Source organism: Hypanus sabinus, chromosome 23 (genome assembly GCF_030144855.1).
Source record: "Hypanus sabinus isolate sHypSab1 chromosome 23, sHypSab1.hap1, whole genome shotgun sequence".
Lineage (NCBI taxonomy): Eukaryota > Metazoa > Chordata > Chondrichthyes > Myliobatiformes > Dasyatidae > Hypanus > Hypanus sabinus.
In genome coordinates, this window is record NC_082728.1 from 7,641,194 (window position 1) to 7,664,034 (window position 22,841).

At 38.6% G+C, this 22,841-nt stretch overlaps 1 protein-coding gene across 1 annotated transcript in view; it reads left to right on the forward strand.

Moving 5' to 3' along the window:
* LOC132379924 (protein kinase C alpha type) overlaps nt 1-22,841 on the forward strand; it is a 350,679-nt gene that overhangs the window by 300,393 nt on the left and 27,445 nt on the right. Inside the window, exons 11-13 of the mRNA XM_059948280.1 lie at nt 12,106-12,197; nt 13,436-13,498; nt 16,676-16,814. Of these exons, the coding sequence (XP_059804263.1) occupies nt 12,106-12,197; nt 13,436-13,498; nt 16,676-16,814 (294 nt within the window). The remainder of the gene's footprint in view (nt 1-12,105; nt 12,198-13,435; nt 13,499-16,675; nt 16,815-22,841) is intronic.

Here is a 22,841-nt window from a genome sequence, read left to right on the forward strand (position 1 = left end):
TTTTTATTCCTTTATCTCTTGTACTAAATTTAGCTTGATCCTGGAGTTCATGAAATCTCCAAATATCCCAACTTGTCTTCTTATTTTACTGCTTGCCACTACCAGGGTCTTTACCCACATTTAATTCATCTAATTAACATGGTTAGTTTTAACCAGAACAGCTTACATCTCTGTCCTGCAGGGCTCAAAATATTCAGCCAAGGAAGGAGTGTGCTGTACATTTCAGGATTCAGTTTTCCTTTCTCCAAGCACTCCCTCTGTGGCTGAATCAAAGTGGAAAGTTAAGATCAATTCTGTAATTGCTAATTATTTCCCATCTGATTATTGATTCCATCTTCTATTGCCTCTTCATAATTTAAAAATTTGTAATACACCCTGATTAATCTAATTCTTCTAACATGTTAGCATGGTGGTTAGCGCAACCCTTTTATAGCTTGGGGCATCAGAGTTCAGAATTCAATCCCAGTGTCCTCTGTAACGAGTTTCTGTCTGTCCTCCAAGTGGAATGCGTGGATTTTTTTCCGGGTCCTCCGGTTTCTTCCCACAGTCCAAAGGCATACCAGGTAGGTTAACTGGTCATTGTAAATCGTCCCGCGATTAGGTTAAGGTTAAATCAGGGCTGTCGGCGGTTGCTGGACGGTGTGGCTGGAAGGGCCTATTCTGCACTATATCTCTAAGTAAAAATAAATACTGTGAGGTAATCTTTACAATTGAAAATAGGATTTGGGATTTAGTTAATTTTATCAACATGACAAGTTGCTTTGTAAGATAAACATAATAGTTGCATTTCTGTCATTCATACTTCCATGACAAAGGCCAAATAAAGCTTTGCAGTGAATATGTTCAGCAGTACAGAAGTATCAACCACAGATTAAAATATGGAGAAAACTGGACACTTGCAAACTGGGTGGTAAACGTAAAGACAGGTTTGATCATTTGGTACTGGAAACTTGAGCACATAGTCAGTTGAGTCACTGTTGTAATACTTGCCCACTGAAATAACAGTGTGGTTGTAGATAGAGCATATTCTACCTAGAAGACTGTGGCTAGTGGTGTTCTGTAGGGATCTGTTCTGGGCCCCTGCTCTTCATGCTTTTTAAAACTGACAGATGAAGTAAAAGGGTGTTTTAGTGAGAATGCAGTTCACACAAAAGGTTGATAGTGTGTTGTGGATAGTGTAGTAAGTTATCATTGGTCACAGTGGGACACTGATAGGATGCAGAGCTGGGTTGAGAAGTGGCAAATGGAAAAGTGTAGTGATTCACTTTGGTAAATCAAATTTGATGGCAAAGTTAATCGCAGGAACAAAGAGATCTTGGGGTCCAAGTCCACAGGTTTCTTAGAGTTGCAACTCAAATTGATAAGGTGGGTACATTGTGCTGGCCTTCGTAAGTGGGGGTGGAATTGAATTCAAGAGCTGCAAGATAATGTTATAGCTCTATAAAACTCTGGTTAGAGGACACTATGCTCAGTTCTTGTCACCTCATTATAGGAAGGTTGTGGAGGTTTTGGAGATGCTGCTGAGGTGGTTTATCAGGATTAGATAACATGTCTTATGAGGAAAGGTTGAAGCTAAGGTTTTTCTCTTTGAAGTGAAGGAGGATGAGAGGAGAGTTGATGGAGGTGTATAAGATGATGAAAGATGTTGATCGAGTGAAGAGCCAGCATTCTTCCCCCAGGGTGGCAATAGCTAATACCTTTGGGGGCCTGAGTCACCCCTACCACAAACTGTTCCAGCTGCTACCATCCGGGAAACAGTATCGCAGCATTATGGGGTTTCAGTATGATCAACCTGGTACCACTGTCTTTACGTTTGGCCAGTGCATATTGAAATAATCACATTTGCCTTGTCCCAATGTTTAACAGATACAGTACCTTTATGCAGGTATTTGTGGAGAGATCAAGCACTGTCTTGTCAGTCTCCAAATCACATCTTTTCAGCTCCCAGCATCGACAAGCATTTGTTTGTGCTGCCAACCATATAACTTTGAGACCTATTACTGTATGACCATCACATTTGGAAGTGGTAAGCTAGTTCTTGCTTATATTAATAATTACTTACTTCATACCCTCTGACTACAATTCCCTATTTTCTAACAGTCACAAAGACTTGGAAAGTAACATCTACTTTGAAGGAACAGCTATCCAAACAAGTATAGCAATTTTTGTGCCAAGCTAATCATTGAAATCTTAATAAAAATGATACCATTTACACTCATGTGTAAGCATTTTTCCAACATGGCTAATTGCTGCCCATCTCAATGTCAGGGTTTGGGCAATCACTTCAAATCACACTAAGAATGTATGAACTACAGCTACTTTAATCATTTTCTCCCCATGGTATTATTGGATACCCATTGGCTATTATTATTCTCCCTCTGCACAATCTGCCTTATCCACAAGTATCACAGGCAGCTCTTCTGGGGCTACCCTCATCAACCATTTAAGCAGAAGTCTTTATCTGTTTGGTTCCTCAACTCCTTAGGATCCCCAATTTCCACTGTCCCCAACATCAGCAGACATGCTTTCTATAGCAAAATCTCAAACCCTCTGCCTACATCTTCTCTTTCAGTGTGCACCTTAGAATTAGCTTCTAGTCAGGCCTCTTTGGGTGTCTATATTAATATGAGTTTAACAGTACTCCTGTGCAGTATTATTGAGCTACATAAATGTAAGGTTACTATACAGCTGTGTTGATCACTGGATAAATTCAATATTCAGTTTTAGGGTATTGCTCTTGTAAATGATCCACCCTGGCTGCCAGTGAAAGCTGTACTATCTCCATAGCAACTCTTAACATTTTAATTTTAAGGCAGTCTCCTAACTTGTGCTAGAAGCAATACATCTTTTTGATTATAATAAGGTACCCTGTTTGCTGTGTAATAATCATAGAATGACATTCTCCTGTGCAAGTGGTGGGTGTCAGCTTACTTTACGACATGGGTTCATATCTTATAATGTTATCATATAATCTGTTATGTTAATTGTGTTATTTTTTATATAACACATTGTATATCAAAATTCACATGGGGCATGAAAATTATTATTGTTGGCTTCTGCAACAGTAGGTTTCTGCTTTTGTACATTAAAAGGTAAATATATTGCTAGAACAATAAAACAGAGAAATAACTCTATTTTTACATCCACCAGTGCAGGCTGGAAGTATCTCAAAAAATAAGTGATGCTGTAGTTGCCATTTTGTGGGTGAATTCCAGTTTATATGCAGCAAGCTCTCACATATAGGTACAGAGTCAAATCATCAGGCTGGCCTAGTTTCTGTTTGAGGTGAAGATAACAAAGCCCTGAGTAAACAGCAGGAGGAGTGAGCCACAGAGTCATAGAGAAATATAGCACAGAAACAGACCCTTCGGTCCATCTAGCCTATGCCAAAACCACTTAATTTGCTTATTCCCAACAACCTGCACTGGGACTATACTCGTACATACCCCTACTATCCAAACTTCTCTAACTGTTGAGATCTACTTCCCATGCACCACTTGTGCTGGCAGGTCATTCCACACTCTCACAACCCTCTGCGTGAGGAAGTTTCCCAGTAAAGTTTTCACCTTTCACCCTTAACCCCTGGTTGTAGCCCCACCCAACCTCAGTGGGAAAAGCCAGCTTGCATTTACCCTGTGGCATAGCCTGTCAAGGGCCTACAGTGGTAAAATCTGTGGTTTCACCACCTTATAATTGATAGCTATTTATCCTCAGCCCATAGGGACTGCCTTAATAGGAGGAGGCCGATAGTAAAATTCACCATAATACCATTTATTAACAATGGGATATATTGTAAAGCAATTTGTTTTTTTTTACTCATTCATGTTTAATAGATTAGAGGTAGGAGCTGTATGATGTCACAACCTAGTTGTCCAAAAAAAACAGCATTGAGATGAATCACAGAATATTGCAGAAAAGATATGGTCATCTAGTCCTAGGGTTTAAGAGATACACCATGTGTCGTAAATCTCCCCAACCTGCTAGTTGATTTGCATCATTTGCATTGCTACCCAGTAATTGGTACTTTGCTCTCACCCAACTTGTGGAATTTCTATTTCAAATGCTGCAAGAAGTTAACGTCAAAAGGTAGTGCAAGTATATTTAACAGGATTATTGCAAGTGTAATAGCAATCGACTCAGAAGTGGGTCAGTTTAAATAATTCATTCTTACTCCTGCAGATAGCCAGTTTCTGGAAAATAAATCAATATTGTACAATGGATCTATAGGAAGAAGCACCGTCAACGTTTCGGGCTGAGACTCTTCGTCAGGACGAAGGGTCTCAGCCCAAAATGTCAACAGTGCTTCTCCCTATAGATGCTGCCTGGCCTGCTGCGTTCCACCAGCATTTTGTGTGTGTGTTGCTTGAATTTCCAGCATCTGCAGATTTCCTCGTGTTTGCAATATTGTACAATTTTCACTTTTTCTCTTATTCTGTTCTTACCCTGTATTTTTATTTCTATACATCATCTGACTCAAGTTACTCATCTCTGTGGTTCCTCTTGTTCTTTCTCAGCCCTTTACATATGTCACAGTTATTTTACTACAGCATTATTATTTTACTTGCCTTAATTTGTGACTAACTAATTCAAACTGAAAAGTGCCAGATAGAACCCAGTACATAATGGGATGCCCAGATTATATTAGGAGGTATTAAATGAAAGTAGACATTGTGAAATCATTGGCTTTTTCTAAAAAGTGACATGAATAATCTTGAAGAAAAAAAGAGGGGGGGAATCTGGAAATATATAAGATTACTGGCTTCTATAAAAGTGCTTGCCTCCAAGTATTTGGATGTATACAACATAGCACATTCGATCGATGGTGCAATATTGTGCATTATCTTCCTACTTCGTGCTCATGCAGTGTCCCACAGAATCAAAAACAAATAATTGAAGTATGGTAGCCAGCTTTAAAAAATCTGGAAAATTTCTTTCTGATGCCACTAGAATCAGGTTAATTACAAGAGACACAGGCTGCCCAATGACTCCTCATAAGAGAACAAAATAGCCCCTTACTCTTGGATTTGGGGTGTTCTTTTTCTTAGGCATTTATACTCTCTCTGAGATCACAGCTTCAACACAAGTTCACATCAATACCACACCCATTTGTATTTACAACACATCAACAAAATACTGACTTGGAATCAGGGTCTGCAAAGGTTCAGAACTTCTATTTATTAATAGTAAAACTGGATGGAAATAGGATATACCTTTGAAAGTTGTGCATAGTCCTAAGCCCGCCCTTGGTAACCTTGCAGACCCCACTGCAGTCTCCAGGTGGTTTGGAACGCACTCTTGCACTAACCCTAGCAATCAATAGGGTGACAGACGTCACAGCCAGATCACTGTCACATCACAGCAGTGGTTAGTGTATGTAATGCTTTACAGCACCAGCGATCAGAAGATCAGGGTTCAATTCCCACCACTGTCTGTAAAGAATTTGTACACTCTCCCTGTGACTGTGCGGGTTTTCAGTTTCCTCCGAGTGCTCCAGTTTCCTCCCACAAATTAGAATTAGTAACTTGCTGGAATGTTATGTTGGCGACACTTGCGGGCTTCCACCAGCACATCCTCAGACTGTGTTGGTCATTGAAACAAACAACACACTTCACGGTATGTGTCAAGGTGCATATGACAAATACAGCTAATCTTTAACCTTGCACCATCTTCCATCAAACGAAGGGAAATAATAGCAAGTCGGGGCCTCTGTACTGTCCTGGTCTGCATCTGGACAGCACTGCTTTTCCCCAAACCTTCTGTCATAATTTTACAAAGTTAGAGAAGCTAAAAAATGAATCAGTTTTGTAGTCATTATGTATTGGCTACTTAAAGACAGCCATGTTTTTATCTGCAAAGATCAAATGACAGTTCTTCACGTACACATGGCTGAACTGCAGAACAGTGTTCAAAAATTGGTCTCAGAGCAGAAATTCAGGAGGCATAGCTCTTTCACAAAACATCCAATTAAAAACACAGTCTGTTCAATTCAGTGATACTTTGACAAGATATATTGTTACTTACAGGTAATTGGTAATAAAGCTCCCTATGCTTAGTCCTTCTGCTACACAGGCTGAAGATGGTTAGTCACAATTTAAGAAAGTGGTTAAGTAGTTAGCACAAATATAATACTCAGCATTAATGTTGTGTTTCGTATATATTGAGGAGAATCACCCCATCATCCTTCAACAGATCTCCATGTACCAAGCATGACATCACTCAAGATGACATATATTGACATCAAAGGGTTAGGTGCAAGGGTTAGCCACCTCCACCTTAGCCAGCAATACACTGAACAAAAATCTAAAGGAATTCAAGTGATGCTTCTATAATTGAAAACCACATCTCAATCTATCCAAAGTAGTAACTGCTGTGGTATGTGTAAATGTATGACATAAATGTGTGACGCATACAGACGTGCCAGTTAGACAAGCAAGTTTCACACGTTCCGGCAGCTCTCCACAGCTCCCTGTGTTTCTCCTATTGTCTGTATTATAGTGAGGATTGACAGCATACATTACACACTGGCAACGACTTGACAGGATGAATCTTAAAGTTATGCAATTACTTGTTTCCATTTTGATCTTGCACAAAGATTAGGTTGAAGACCTACCAAATGCTGCATTGTCAGAAACAACAGAAATAGGATAACATGCATGCAAGCAGTGCCATGATGTGTAATAGTGCGCCAGGAGAAACAGGAAGAACAGGATCAGGATAAAATAGCCATCCAACTCAGACTAATCATTTTGGAAGCCTTAGTCATCCAATTGGGTATGTTATTCTTTCAATTCATGCACAGATGACTGAAAATAATTTTCTATCAAATAATTATATATTATTAGCTCAGTGTTCAGGAAAGAGACATTAATAGAATCAGCACTAAAGGGGTAAATTTGTATACAGAATGGGTTGCTGAAAGCACCACTGTGCTGAGAATCTCACGTGAAACTCTGCTCTCTGTTGGTGTTCTCATACTAAAGACAGACAGGAATTGCTTATATAATGTAACAGAAGCTATTCCTCCATTACACCAATGCTAATTAAAATGGCAAATATTTAACCCTTAGTAGCAAATCAAAGCTTCTCTGATCATCTAATTTCTACACCAAAGTCTAGTTTCACAACAAATAACTACTGTAAGAAATATACATGAGAAAATTGTTAAATGATTGAGTGTAATCCAGAAGTTGATGTAATGGAGGTGATAGAATAAATGACATGAGGCTTACTTAATCGAGTCAAAGGTAGATGCAGCATCAACAATGCAAATTCCCTGTGATAATCAGCATAGCTTGGTAAACCTGTAAATAGTTTAGGTCCTGTAGATGACTTGACTGTCTGAATTCCTCCTTCCAAAATGAGAATAGTGAAAAGTATGTAAATATATGGCACTAATTGGTGATATATGCACAATGCAGTTACAGAGTTAAATAAACCCTGCCCAGCATTGACTGCATTTACAAGGAGCCCTGCCACAAGAAAGCAGCATCCATCACAGACCCCCACCATCACTACTCCTGTCGAGCAGGAGGTACAGAGACTTGGGTCCCGTGCCACCAGGTTCGGGAATGGTTACTAATCTACAACCCACAGGCTGCTGAACCAGTGTGAATAACTTCAATTACCACCACTGTGCTGTGACTTTGCCACCTATGAACTCACTTCCAAGCATTCTTCACAACTCATGTTCTCAGTATTATTCTTATTTGCACAATTTGTCTTCTTTGGCACAGTGGATGGTTGTCGGTCTTTGTCCGTATACGAACAGTTTTTTTTGTAAAATTCTATTACATTTCTTTTTTCCTGTAAATGCCTACAAGAAAATGAATGTTAGGGTAGCATATGGTAATATATACATACTGTGATCATAAATTTACTTTGAACATTGATCTACATGGTTCAAAGAACCATGGTTTTATAATGCTGCATCACAGAAAATGGATGGACCATCACCAAAGATGCTGAATATGCAACTAAACAGGGTGTACATATTGCAGAACAGTGAAAGTCAACAACATTGCCTAGTTCCTGACACTTATGAACATCACATCCTGAGACTTTAGTTGAACCCATTGCCCTCTTCACCAGTTGCACTTCTGGTACTTCGTTAAGACCAATTTTTAACAAGATGGAAGACATGCCAAGAATAAAGCTGAACTTAAGACAAATGCCATTGGAAAGAGCTCCGTTGATGTACCTCCTTCATCAAGATACATGGATGTTTCTTGTTTAATGCAAAGATCAATGATCTTAACGTAACAACATTTTTTGTGAAGACCTCTATCACTGTTCCAATAGAACCAATGCCAACACATTGGCAGCCCTAACCCAGGTGTAAAGGACCAAGATTTATCTATCTATCTATCTATTTATTTTTACACACCACCAATGGGAATTGAAATCAATTTGTATCTGCACAACAGAAGTCAAATGAGGGAGCACATCAACTTTTCCCATGGCCTGCGCTGACTTCATGCCACCAGATGCCATAAACTCTCCCTAAAATTGTGGTTATTGCACATGATAGTAAGTGACACTGTCCAGGCTGGAGGATTCATATTGTGTAATCAAGCTAGAGCCCATATGCATGTTACAAGGCAATAAGATATAGGAGTGGAATTGGGCTATTTGGCCCATCATCTGCTCTGCTGTTCCATCATGGGTGATCCATTTTTCCTCTCAGCCCCAGACTCCTGCCTTCTCCACATATCCCTTCATGACCAATCAAAAATCTATCAACCTCTGCCTTAAATATACCCAATGACTTGGCCTCCACAGCCGCCTATGGCAACAAATTCCACAGATACACTCTCAATAATTTCTCCTTCAGCTCAAACCCATTTCCTTCAATGTAGCCATTGGTACACACATGGGTCCAGCTATGCCTGCCTTTTTGTCATTTACGTGGAACAGTCTATACAGGCAGTCCCTGGGTTACGAGCGAGTTCCATTCCTGAGTCCGTCTTTAAGACGGATTTGTACGCAAGTCAGAACAGGTACATCCGGTATTATTTACCATCAGTCAAACGTTTGTCTTAGTATATATTCTACCTTTCTATGCATATTAAACATTAAAGAAACATATGTATTTCAATAATTAAACCACTGCGTTGCTTAGTAATAATTGTAGCTTTAATCGGGGCGGGGCCTTTCACGTGCTCCATTATTCTCACTTTATCCTTTAAAGTTGTTCCGATCGTTGACTGACTGTAGCCTAACGATTTTCCAATGACTGATGGTGTTTCACCTCTTTGAAACGCTTTATTATTTCCACTTTGTTTTCAATCACGATCGTTCTCCATCAACGGAACGGAAAACTGCGGATTTTATATTCTATCGTTGAGCAGCAGTGAACTGTCTGATTGGCCTATCAGAGTTCTCTTTAGGAACTAGTTGACTTGATCAGCATTTCTGATCTGGCTATTGTTCATGATCGCACTTAATAAAAAAATACAGCAGCAGCCGCGGGCAGCAGGTCTTGTACTGCTCCGGGTCCTAAAGTCCATCTGCACTGAGACAGGTTAAATGGGACAAGTGGGGGCGGTGCTGACTGGAAAAAGAGGTGGGTCAGGGTGAATCTTGCTAAGAACTATTTAAGCCAAATACAAAGTTACACACTCAACACAGTGTTAACGGCAACAACTTAAAATGGTGGACAGCGTTCTCCTCTCTCCGTTCATAAGTACGAGTTGTTCATAAGGCAGACGTTCATAAGTCGGGGACTGCCTGAATTCCAAGCCTACATTGGTGTCACTCCCCAACTTTTCCGGCGCTACATCAACAACTACATTGGTGCTGCTTCCTAGGCCAAGCAGAACTTGTCGAGCTCATCAAATTTGCCTCCAACTTCTGCCCTGCCCTCGAATTTACTTGGTCCATTTACCTCCTCCTTCCCCTTCTCAATCTCTTTCTGTCTCTATCTCTTGAGATAGCCTATCTACTGATGTCTCTGACTCTCAATGCCATCCCCCTTCTCTCAATTCTTCCATCTCTGCTGCATCTGCTCTCAGGATGAGGATTTCATTCCAAAACAAAGGAGGTGTCCTCCTTTTTCATAAAAAGGGGCTTCCCTTTCTCCATCATCAACGCTGCCCTCAACCACATCATTTCCATTTCACACACTTCTGCCCTCACCCCATCCTCCTGCCACCCCACCAGGGATAGGGTTCCTCTTGTCCTCACCTACCATCCTACCAGCCCCTGCATCCAGCACATAAATCTCTGTAACTTACACCATCTCCAATGGGATCCCACCACCAAGCACATCTCTCCTTCCCCTGTTTTCTGCTTTCTGCCAGGATCACTCCCTCTGCGACTTGTCCATTCATCCCTCCCTGCTAATCTCCCTTCTGGCACTTAACTTCTCAAGCAGAACAAGTGCTTCAACTGCCCCTACACCACCTCCCTCATTAACATTCAGGGCCTCAAACAGCCCTTCCAAGTCTGTTGGAGTCATCTACTATATCCGGTGTATATCAGTATGGCTTTCTGTATATTGGTGAGACCCGACGTAGATTGGGAGACCACTTTGCCAAGCACCTATGCTCTATCCACCAGAAAAAGCGGGATATCCCAGAGCCTACCCATTTTAATTCGACTTCCCATTCCCATGTCAGTCCATGGCCTTCTCTACTGTCACAATGAGGTCACACTCAGGTTGGAGGAGCCTTATATTCTGTCTAGGTAGCTTCCAAACTGATGCCATAAACAATGATTTCTTGAACTTCCAGTAATGCCCCCCCCTTTCACCATTCCCCATTTCCTTTTCCCCCCCTCACCTTATCTCCTTACTTGAGCATCACCTCCCTCTGGTGCTCCTCCTCCTTTTCTTTATTCCATGGCCTTCTGTCCTCTCCTTTCAGATTCCCACTTCTCCATCCCTATATTTCTTTCACCAATCAACTTTCCAGCTCTTTATTTTACCCTACCCCCACACAGTTTCACCTATCACTTTGTGTTTCTCCTTCCACTCCCCCCCCCCCCCAACCTTGTAACTCTGACTGGTCATCTTTTTTTCCTCCAGTCCTGATGAAGGGTCTCAGTACAAAATGTCAACTATACTCTTTTTCCATGGATGCTGCCTGGCCTGCTGAGTTCCTCCGGCATATTGTGTGTGTTCCACAGAGTCAACATTCTGGCTAAAGAAATTCTTCGTCTCTGTTCTAAAATGACACTTGTCTATTCTGAAGTTGTGTCTTTTGGTCCTAGACTCTTCCATCACAGGAAACATCCTCTCCACATCCACTCTATCAAGGCTTTCACCATTCGATAGGTTTCAATTAGCTCACCCCTCATTCTTCTGCATTCTAGTGAATACAGGCCCAGAGTCATCAAACACTCTTCTAAAAGTACTATCAATGCCTACTAATGTTCTTTTCAATCACAAATTATTCTATTTTCAATCCTTGAAACTGTTCAACTCCAAGATAATGTTTGCTATCTATAAATATACTTTCATTAATTAATTAGATCGACTGCCTCTGAATTCTGAGGTTTATATTTGCACTCTGTCATCATAGCTACTCAATTTGGCACAAGATTAGTTATGTTCAGTTACTTATTCATTTATTATCTATGTTTCCTCACCATTATCCATCATTTCACTATTATCTACTGTTGCACAGACCTGGGGTGTTTGCTCTGATGTCAATAATTTTTTTTGACCAGATTCAGTCTACTCTTCCCTTGTAAATTTTAAGTAGTGCTTCACTTCCAGCTATGTTTTTTTTAATCTCTAAAGATCTGTTTTTCCTGTTTTGGGGGTCAAGAGGATAATTCCAAAGAAACAATCATTAAAATAGATCATATTCCTCTAATAGAAACAACCCTCCAAAAGTTTATTATTGCAAACACTGAAAAGCTTTTAAATGTGAATCCCAAGTCCTTATGTGTATATAAGCAGAGGTTGATAGATACTTGATTGATCAGGGCATGAAGAGATACAGGGAGAAGGAAGGAGACTGGAGCTGAAAGGAAAAATGGATTAGCCATGGTGAAATGGTGGAGCAAATTTGATGGGCCAAATGGCCTAATTCTGTTCCTATATCTTACAGTCTTAATAAAAACAATTCCTCCTCCTCTCATAGCTGTCTCCTTTTGTTTCAGGATCGTCTTTATTTTGTCATGGAATATGTGAATGGTGGTGATCTCATGTACCACATTCAGCAAGTTGGGAAATTTAAGGAACCCCAAGCAGTGTAAGTGTTGATGCATTTTAACCAGAGAGTAAGGATGAGCAAATGAGATTAATGGCAACCCAGAAAAATTTTGAGTTAGAATTTAACTGGATCTAGCGCTTTCCTGGTGTATATGACGCACAAGCTCTTTTCAGGACCACTGCGCGAGACCTTCGTCTTTGTTAAAATTCTTTTTCTCCAGTTTTATTTCAATAGCTTCCTTTACCAGGCTGTCTCAGATCCCACTGGCACAGCACTGTAGTTTTGTGCTGTCAAAGTCAATCCTATGGCCATTGCAAATGCAGTGTTCTGCTACTGCCAATTTCTCCAGCTAACCCAAACAGATACATAAAGACCTTGCCCTAAGTAAGAACTGGAATTTGATTGTAAGCAAGGTGGGGCAGCAGAAATCTGATTGCGGACTAACCAAACAGGAGCTGATGGACAATATATACCACTGGACTAAGCATGCCCAGGCATCATCCCTGATGGAGATGGCATAATTTGTCATCAAAACATCGGTTAAAATCAATATGTTTACCTGGCTGAAAGCCCAAGAAGTGTTTATTTGTAGAATTTATCTCATCACTATACTAATGATTTAGATGATGCATTAGAAAACCTAATTACTTAGGATTCTGATGAGGTAATGGGAGACATTTTAATTAGTATAGATAGTGGTGTTAAATTACAAAGAATAGATATATTAAGCTAAATTATGAAACATCTCAGTGTTGGCAAATGGATTTAAATGTTAGTAATTAGGAGGTCCAATACTAGATAGGTCCAGGTAATTGTTAATTTATTTTAAATAGGAAACAGAAGGTTTAGGGACCTGGAGTTCAGGTATTGGGTTCCCTCTAATTTTCTTAAACTATTAAAAATTAGAGGGAATATTAACCAAGTCTAATGAAATGCTGACCTTTATTTCTGGCAGACAATACTACAAATTTAACAGACATGCAAGTCATTAGTTAAATCATACAGAGGTAATACAAGTTGTAGAAATGCACCTTGAATTTCAAGGGTTAAATTGCCAAGAACGATATGAAAAATAACTATAGCTGTATTCCCTGGAATTTAGAAAGTTATATGAGTATACCATTATGGTTTAAAAAAAAACAGACGGAACTGATAACTTAAATCTAAAAACAATCTGCAAGGTATAACCATATCACGTCAGTTGAGAGATTTGAAATTTACTGTTTTGATCATGTGTCCATTGCAGTTTACTTTAATATTGCTCTCTGTCATTTTAGTTTTTATGCAGCAGAGATTGCAGTCGGGCTATTCTTCTTGCATCAGAAAGGAATAATTTACAGGTAAGAGACTTAATGCTGAATAGAAGATGATGATGATAAGAAAACTGCAGATGCTATAAATCTAAGATCGAAAGAGCAATTGACTAGGTAGCATCTGCAAGGAGAGAAATAACTCTTAAGGCCACTGCCTTTTCATTTGTATTAAGAAATCAAATGTGTTTTAAATAGCACGAAGGAGGGTAGAAAGAACAAAGATAATGAGCAAGAGAGAATGATGACTTGTTAATCATAACTGATTTTTCTTAAAGGATTATTAACAGAAAACAATGAATAAAGGCAACAGGGAGAAAGAGAATAAGTCAGGAACTGTATTACAGAAAAGTTGTAAATCTGAAATAAAACAGAGTTCTGGAATTGCCCAGGTCAACCAGCATCTGTGGAAAGAGAAAACTTGAGTTGATGTCAGTCACCTTCCATCAGGTTCTGACAGAAACTAGAAAGCCTGGTTTTCTGAAGTTGTTGACTTCAGTGTTGAGAACTTAGGTTGCAATGTGCCTAGTCAGAAAGTGAATTACTGCTTTTTAATGCAAGAGGCCAAAGTGAGAGCGAAATGGAGAATTAAAGTGACAGGTAACTGGAACCTCAAGTTCTCCTTTACAGATCAATTTCTCCCTATATAGAGACGACCAAATGAGGTACTAAATTGTAACTAATACTGTAGGAGCTCCATTTCATTCTCACGTTTTCCAGCTCCACTGTACCTGTTCAGATAATAACTCTCTCCACATGAATTTTCCAAGATGCCTTCCTATTTTGTTAACTATGCTATCCCTTTTACCATAGTTGACAAGGCACTTGACAGCATCTGTTCCACGTTGACATTTGATGCTCACAATGTAGTTTCCTTTTGAAAGATCATTTCCATTCAGTCTGCTGGTTTGATCCTGAATGTCATATTGCTTGTCTCTTTAGTTCTCCACCCCATTCCCACTCTGATATCTCTGTTCTTATTCCAACACAGGCAAACAAAATGGAAGACAAAATACAGCCCCACCAAACCTGATACTAAATTTAACAATTTCAGATAACTTTTCTATTCCACAATGCCGATGAAAGGTCATCATTTTATAACATGAATTCAGTTTTATTCCCTCTCCTGACAGGGCCTGCTGGCTATTTGCAAAATATAACTTCATTTTAGATTTTTAAGCCACCGCAGTGTTTTGTATCTCAATTCTGGCAGGAGGTTTTCTTTCCCCTTTGTTCCTTCCCTTCCAGATAGATCAGCCTCCGTTACCTATTACGTTGTTCGGTCTATACTCTCATACCATAGTCATTCCCATTCTCCACTCTGTATCCAAACCTCACAATTAAAAACATGTTCATTTTCTAAACACACAGTTCTAATGGAAGATCATTGACTTCATCATTAGCAGTTTCTCTCTTCACATATGCTACTTGACCTGCTGAATATTCCCAGCAATTTGTTTTCATAATGTTTATATGTCTTCATTATTCCAACATGCATACAAATAAATAGGGCATCAAATAATACAATTCGTTCCTTTTAAAATTAGGGTCATCAGTGCCTATCTGTTGTCATCTGTGGATTGATTTTTTAGTGAAATGATTGCAACAAAAATATCAGATGTCTGTATAAAAGCATGGCATTTGTGTTAAGAGGAACAGTATATTCTTCACTCAGAATTTTTCCTGGATATCTATGATCAGTGCAGGATAAAGAGTAAAAGATTCGTAGTAATATTTTACGGCTTTTTAATTGCACGGTAACTCCCACCGGTGGCTGAAGCAGATGTTAATGGGATCTGCTGTCCAATAAAGTAGAGTCTATTACAGTGGCTCCCCCTCTGAGACTTACATTCAAAAAGAACAGGAAGCAATGAGGAAAATGTGGAAAAGAACCTTAGTAAATAATGGGCCAGATATTCCCTTTTACCTGTTGTAAGCACTTAGCCAAGCAGAACAACGTCTAAATTGCAGCATTCCACTGTAATTCAGTTCACTGACACCCTTGCTGTGCTGGAATCACAGAGTAATATAGCAAGGAAGCAAGCCTTCAGCTCAACTGATTGATGCCATCCTTAGCATTCTCCATGCTAGTCCCAGCTGCCTACATTCCGCCTATCAACCTCCAAATCTATCTGAGTGCCTCTTAAATGCTGCAGTCAGACTTCTCTCAACCATTTCCTCTGGCAGCTCATTACCCTCTGAATAAAGACATTACCTCTCAGATATCTTTTAAAACTATTGTCTCTTGTACCTGTGCCCTCAAGTTTCAGACTCCTGGGGGGGGGGGGGGGGAGACTATGACCATCCACTTTATCCCTATTCCTCATGAATTTATAAACTTCCGTGAGGTCACCTCTCATTCCCCTGCATTTCCGGGAATAAAGATTACCCAAGTCAACTTCGCTCTATAACTCAGGCCCTCTATTCCTGACTGTATCCTCATAAAGCTCTTCTGCATCAGCTTGACAGTTTCCTTCTTATAACAGGGTGATCATAACTGTACACAATACTTCCAAGTGTGGCCTCACCAACAGTTTGCATAACTGCAGCATAAAGACCCTACTTCTAAACTGAATGCACTGACTGAAGGCCAGTGTGTAAGTGCCTTCTTCACCACCCTGTCTATTTGTGCAGCCACTTTCAGCAAGCTATGCACTTATAATCACAGATCACAATTGTTCCACAACAATTGTACGTTAAATGACAAGTCCTATACTGATTGATTGTCCAAAATGTTGAGCACCTTACTTTATACATCTCCATATCTAAGGCCCACTGAACCCAGCCCAGATTAGATCTGGAACCATCTGGAATCAGGAGGTCAGGGAACAAATGACTGTTCGAAAATTTAAGTGTATTTTATATTCAGCAAGCTTAAATGTATTTAATATCTTAAATGTGTATGTGCCCATTAAAAAGTCTTTTTGTATTTTTTAAATAATGTCTGTATCTCTTCGAATGAGAAAACATTGATAAGCATTCTACTCCACTAACAACTATCAGTAACAGATGTTATTTGATGTGTTTCCAGTATTATTTCAGTCTTTTATTTCAGTTTTCCAGCATCTGCAGTTTCTTATATATACTTCAACTGCTATTCCTTGTTTCATAAGGGACAATTCAATTCAGTAATACGTGTAATCTACTTTCAAAATGATATCTAAAGTGAATATTTTCTTACTTAATGTGCAACTAAATTCTTTGCAGGGACTTGAAACTGGATAATGTGATGCTGGATGCAGAGGGACACATCAAAATTGCTGATTTTGGCATGTGCAAAGAAAACATATTTGACAGTGTAACAACTCGAACTTTCTGTGGGACCCCAGACTACATAGCACCAGAGGTGAGGCCAGGTACCAGGTAACAGCTCATTAACAGATGGGAATATTAAATATCATCAAACAAGAGAGGGAGCATGAAAGATCCAGTGGTTTAACTGTAACTTTAATGCAAGGAGTCTCACAAGTAGGTTAGATGCATTGAGAGCATGGATCAAATGATACATTTATAATCTCAGAAATATGGTTGATGGCAGGGCAGGACTGACAACTCTGAGCAAAGTAATAACTTTGGAGTGAAAGGGGAGGGTTAATTGCACTGCTGAGAACATTATGGCAGTACTCAGGAAGAATGTCCTGGAGGGATTAACTAATGACGCTATACTAGTAGGCAAAGGAATAAGAGAGGGGCAGTCCTTTGATGGGGTTATTCGACAGGCCTCCCAATAGTCAGTGAATGTGGAGGTCACAGAAGAGAATTACCAGGATGCTGCCTGAATTAGAGACTCTGAGTTAGTAGGAATGATTAGATAAATAATGGTTTCCTCTGGGTCATCAGAGGCTGAGAGAGACCTGGTAAAAGTTTATAAAATTATGAGAGGCATAGATAGGGTTTACAGTCAATATTTTTCCCAGGTTAGAAATGTCAAATACTGGAGGACATGTATTTATTGGGAGAGGGGAAAGTTTAAAGGTGATGTGTGGGCAAGATTCTTTTTACCCCAACAGTGATAGGAACCTGGAACGGACTGCCCAGGGATAGTAGTTAAGACAGATACAGTATTGGCATTTAAGAGGCCTTTAGACAAACCATGCAGGAAATGAAAAGATATGGATTGTGTGCAAACAAAAGAGATTTACTTTAATCTGGCATCATAGACTGAAGGGTCTGTTCCTTTGCTATACTGTTCTGTGTTCAAAATGAAGGCATTATTGATGTGGCTACCCTTTCAACAATTCCTAACATTTTGTATGTATGCATGTTTTAGTTTGAAAAGTAAAACAATGATACAGATGAAGGGCCATCTTCCCTCTATGTAGATATTAGTAAAAAATTGCATCTCAGTTTATTTTTGCTATATTTTATATGGTGCTTTGAGCAACTTAATCTAAAGAAACATTAATTACTATCAGTGGTTCATGTTTACAATTATCAGTTCATATCATAAAAATCCTAGTAAACAGTTTAAGACATGTAATGAGCATTCCACTTCTTCCAAATACCATTCTTTGTTTTTCTACTCACTCATGAAGGTGCTAATTTATATAGGATGTATTTGAACTCGTCTACAAATTTCACCCAAGCGAATATGGACAGTAAATGTAACAGGCTAGTTGACTTTCAGACCAAATCTTGCTTACCAAGGAAACAGTGCTTGTCTTGTTTAGCACTGAATAGCATTTAGGAATGAGATGGGATGCCAAGATGCACATTTCCTTTCTTCTAATCCCAAGAGCACTAATAGATCAACTAATTCAATATTTCTCCATACAGCTTCATTTACCAGCTGATTTACTTGCCTTAAGATATGGGATAACCCAAGCTAATATATTACTATTTTTTTAAAAAACTATAATTTTGTGAACACGTACAAACAAGCTGGATGAACTCAGCAGGTCAGGCAGCATCCATTGAAAATTTATGAAACTATGTTTCGGTATGTGATAGCCTCGATGTTCCTCCTTAAACTGGCCTCAGCTACACTTTTAAATACAATTGGCAACATTTAAGCAAAGATATGTATCCTAAGATGACCCTGAGTCACTGCAACAAAGCAGATGTGCAGCTACATTGTATGTGCATTCAGCATTCCTCTCCCTGATGAATTACAAGTTCCATCAGAAATGCAAACACACATCCTTTTACTAACTTATTGAAATGAAGGCCTGTTGAGAAATGAACCGCATCTCCCAAAAACTGTAGTAATGTTTGAAGAAATAAATGCCATTTTTATACATAAATCGACAAATTGGATATAGTATTTGACCAATTGGCAACCTTGAGAATGTTCAGATTCCTTATTTGCACAAACAATCATCAATCATATACAATACTACAGGTATTAATAGCCAATAGAATCACCCTTATAGGCCAATAATAGCTGTCCAGCAAATTTCATCCTTGAACTCTTGTTTCCATGCTTATTTTTTCTCAATATACCAAATGGCTCCAGTCCCATACTGTGTAAAGAGGAGCTATGCTCCCAGGGGCATTTCTCAGTTTAGCAAGACTGCACATTAAAAACTATCCTTGCCTTGCCTCAGTCTCCACAGCAGCTCTCTGAATAGAGAATTCCAAACATTTATGACTTCTCCTGTCCTTCTAAAAAAAATGGATTACTTTTTTGAAGCAATGTCTTCTATAAAGTTGCAACAAACCTCCCTCACTTTCATACTGTACTGTATATCCTTTGAAATAAATTGCATCATTCATTAGCCTTCATGATTATTTGCTGTACCTGAATGATAACTCGTTTCAAAAACAGTATGGAACTTGAAGATCACCACAATAAATGAACCTGGTTAGTTTCTAATCTAAATTTACCTCATGTCAGCTGACATCCTCATTGTAATTGTTGTAATAAGATCTGAACATGATCCCCAAGACCATTACCTTTAGAACCCCTGAAAGTGGTTTCAGCAGCAGGATTTACTAATGTTTCTTAAATTATAGGTGTTAATTACCACGTGAACAGTTAGCAACCTATAGCATTGTAAAATTCTATTAATAAGTGTAATTCTATTAATAAAAGTTCTATTAAAAAGTTTGCATTTTTGTGTTTTGTTTGGAATAAAACATTATAAAGAACTACTAGGGTTCCATGTGAAACTCCTGATAGCTAAGAGAATCACTTGTGTCTCCCTTATGGGTGTTATAAGTCAAGACCTCAAAATTGCCAGAACTTTGATTAATCATCCTGTGATAGGAACAATTAATCAACTTAAAAATTAGAAAATGGTATAATCTAACTGGGATTTAATACTTTATGACTATATGACGCACATCCAACCAGTGGAGATATTCCCTACTTTTATCCTCAATTCAAATCATCTTTCAATGAATGTTTCTAAATTTGCCACAGTTCATATTATGCTGTGTTAAAAATAGTGTGAAAGATTATTTATGATACATTGATTACTCATGGACTTCCACAGGAAATGTAATCGAATCTCTTTGCAGTTGTGCTTTACTCTATGTGATACCTTTGGCTCAATTTAGAGTTTTATTTTGGAAGTAGTACTGGTACATCAGTATCTGAGCCTTACAGGCGGACAATGGTTTTCTAACAGTTTAATAGCATTTTACAGATACATAAAAAGCATAAATTGAGTAAATCATCCTATATTAAAAATTATGAGGGCCGTAGGAAAAAACAGAATTTTGAAGGCTACAGAGGGTAAATGCAAACAGGCTTTTTCCACTGAGGTTGGGCGAGACTACAACTAGAGGTCATGGGTGACAGGTGAAACACTTAAGTGGAATATAAGGAGGAATTTCTTCACTTAGAGAGTGTGGAACAAGCTGTGAGCAGAAGTGCTGGATGCGGGTTTGATTTGAACATTTCTGAGAAATTTGGTTAGATGCAGGTTGATGGGACTAGGCAAAATAATAACTCAGCATGGACTAAATGGGCCAAAGGGCTTGTTTCTATGCTATAGTTTTGTTTGACTATATTAGGTTAGGTGGGGAAATCTGTACTTTACACAAATTGGCTGCTGTCAAATCAACTGTACTATGATACTTGATCGGAGGGTATTTGCACCAGTTCATAAAGAAATCCCCATAAATAAAAACAAAATAATGCGCCGCTATATGGCACAGGACCCCATAACTACAGTGGAGATGGTATCTTCGTGATTGTGCTTTGAAGTTTGAATCTGAACAAATATAAAATGATTCAAATGAATCTAAAGCTATAATATTTTCCAATTCTTCAATCTTTGAATGTTTCACCAATTGCATCTTGATCATAACATTGTCCATACTGCAGACCCATGTTTCCCCACACCTGAATCATTTCAATAGCTTTTCCCGTTGTCCCACTATGAACCACAGTATACGGATGGAGGTTCAAGTATCCTGCTCCTATTTCATATGCTCATAGGTAGAAATACAATAATGTCATTGGAATAATCCAGAGAAGCCATAAATAATACTCTTGCAACCTCAAATTATTTCATTTAAGTTAAATATTCAGCAGTTAAATATAAAGGCAGGGTGGGATAACCAAAATAAATTGTTGACCTAGAATTGCTTTAGTTAGGATGATCAGTTTGTAAAAATAACTAAAAAGAACATGATTAATTTAGGGAAAGGAAGAAACAAGTTAAAAGAGAAATGCTACTTTGATTAACTGCCATACAGCATGGTACTTTTTGTTTTGTAGTAGGTTACAGGCAGGATTACTAATATATTTCTACCACCCATTATTTCTAAGGTTTTGCAATCTTGCATCAATATGGCAGAATTTGAGAAACACACTAATGGTTGATTTTGAAAGCAGAAAAATTTGAGACCAATGTCAAGAAACAAGATTAATGGGTTTATAGTTAGTAATATAAGGTTGGCATTTAATTCCTCTAAGCTTTCACCTACCACCCCTGATGGCATTAATTTCCTTAGCATGTTATGGATCAACAGGTGGACACTAATTCATGTGAAAGCCGGGATAGTGAATAGTAGCATATCAGAGTAGAGGGATGTCACAGTAGAACTCTGTATTGACATCATGCACTTCAACTCAAAATGTAGGGTGAAGTGTCTAGAAAGCTGTTGAGGTCAGAAGTCTCGTTGGCATTCCCTTCTTCAGTAAATCCTGGTGCCTCTTGTGCTTCTGAAATAAAATGCTTATAAAAGCTGTGATACTCCATAGCTCCAAGGAGAGGTGTTATGATATCTAAACCTCAGGGAACCTATGATTGGCATCCCACCTTCACTTAATGTTTGCTCAATACAGATCTTAATTAGATTGACACAGAATTTATTAATTATCCTTGTAATGATATGACTAAGAACAGTGGAAGAACCAAAACATTTTTGTATTTTTTGTACTGAAATTACCAGCAACGTGGCTAGGTAAAAAAATAATCAAAATAGCTAATGGAATGCTATTTTTATCTCAAGGGTTTTAAAATTCAAAAAGGTGAAAGAGGTACTGTGGTTGAATGAAATCTTACCAATGTAGAATTCAATATTGAGGTTCAGACATTGAACCTCAATAAAGCAAGCCTTAAGAATGTACAGTGCAAATTGTCTGGAGTACTACAATGTTTTCAAAGGCTAGTTGGCATAATATTAAAATTAGGACTAGCCCATTCAGGATTGAGTTTGGACAGAATTTTTCATGCAAAAGATAATGGAAATTTCAGACTCATTCAAGGGGCTATAACAGTCAACTAAGTTTATCAAAACAGACTATTAGACCTGTTATGCAAAGCTGTAGGTTAAATACAGATGAATATAATTAAGATGCAGTTGAAAAATAATCTAAGTAATTAGCCTGTGGGATTAAATAGCCCACTCTTTTTGATGTACTTAAAGTACTCTAAGCCTAGGTAAAGGTGCAAATAAGAAACAGAATATAAATGCTTATTTTTCTGAAAGTGACATTACAAGTAGAAAGGGCAGTGAAGACAATGTTTGGCACACTGGCATTCATTAATTAGGGCACCAAGTATAGGAGATGGGAAGTTATGTTGCAGTTATAATCTAGATGTTGGTGAAGCCCTATAGAGTATTGTGTAAGTTTTGGTTACCCTGCTATAAGATATTACTAAACTAGAAAGATGCACAGAATATTTACTAGGAAGTTGGTTGGACTCGGGTGCCTGAATTACAAGGAAAGGTTGTGTTGACTGGGACTTTACTGGAGCACAGGAAATTGAAGGGTAAACTGATAGCAGTATATACGATCATGAGGGGCATAGACAGGGTGAAGCTCAAAGGGTTCAGATCTATACATTTTTCAGTTGTTCTTTATAGTACACTCCATTATTATTAGAAAATATTAGAAAATGCTTGTACATTCACAAATTAAGGGACCAAAACATCACTTTAGATGAGGTATGATCAACACAATTGTATCTGAGCT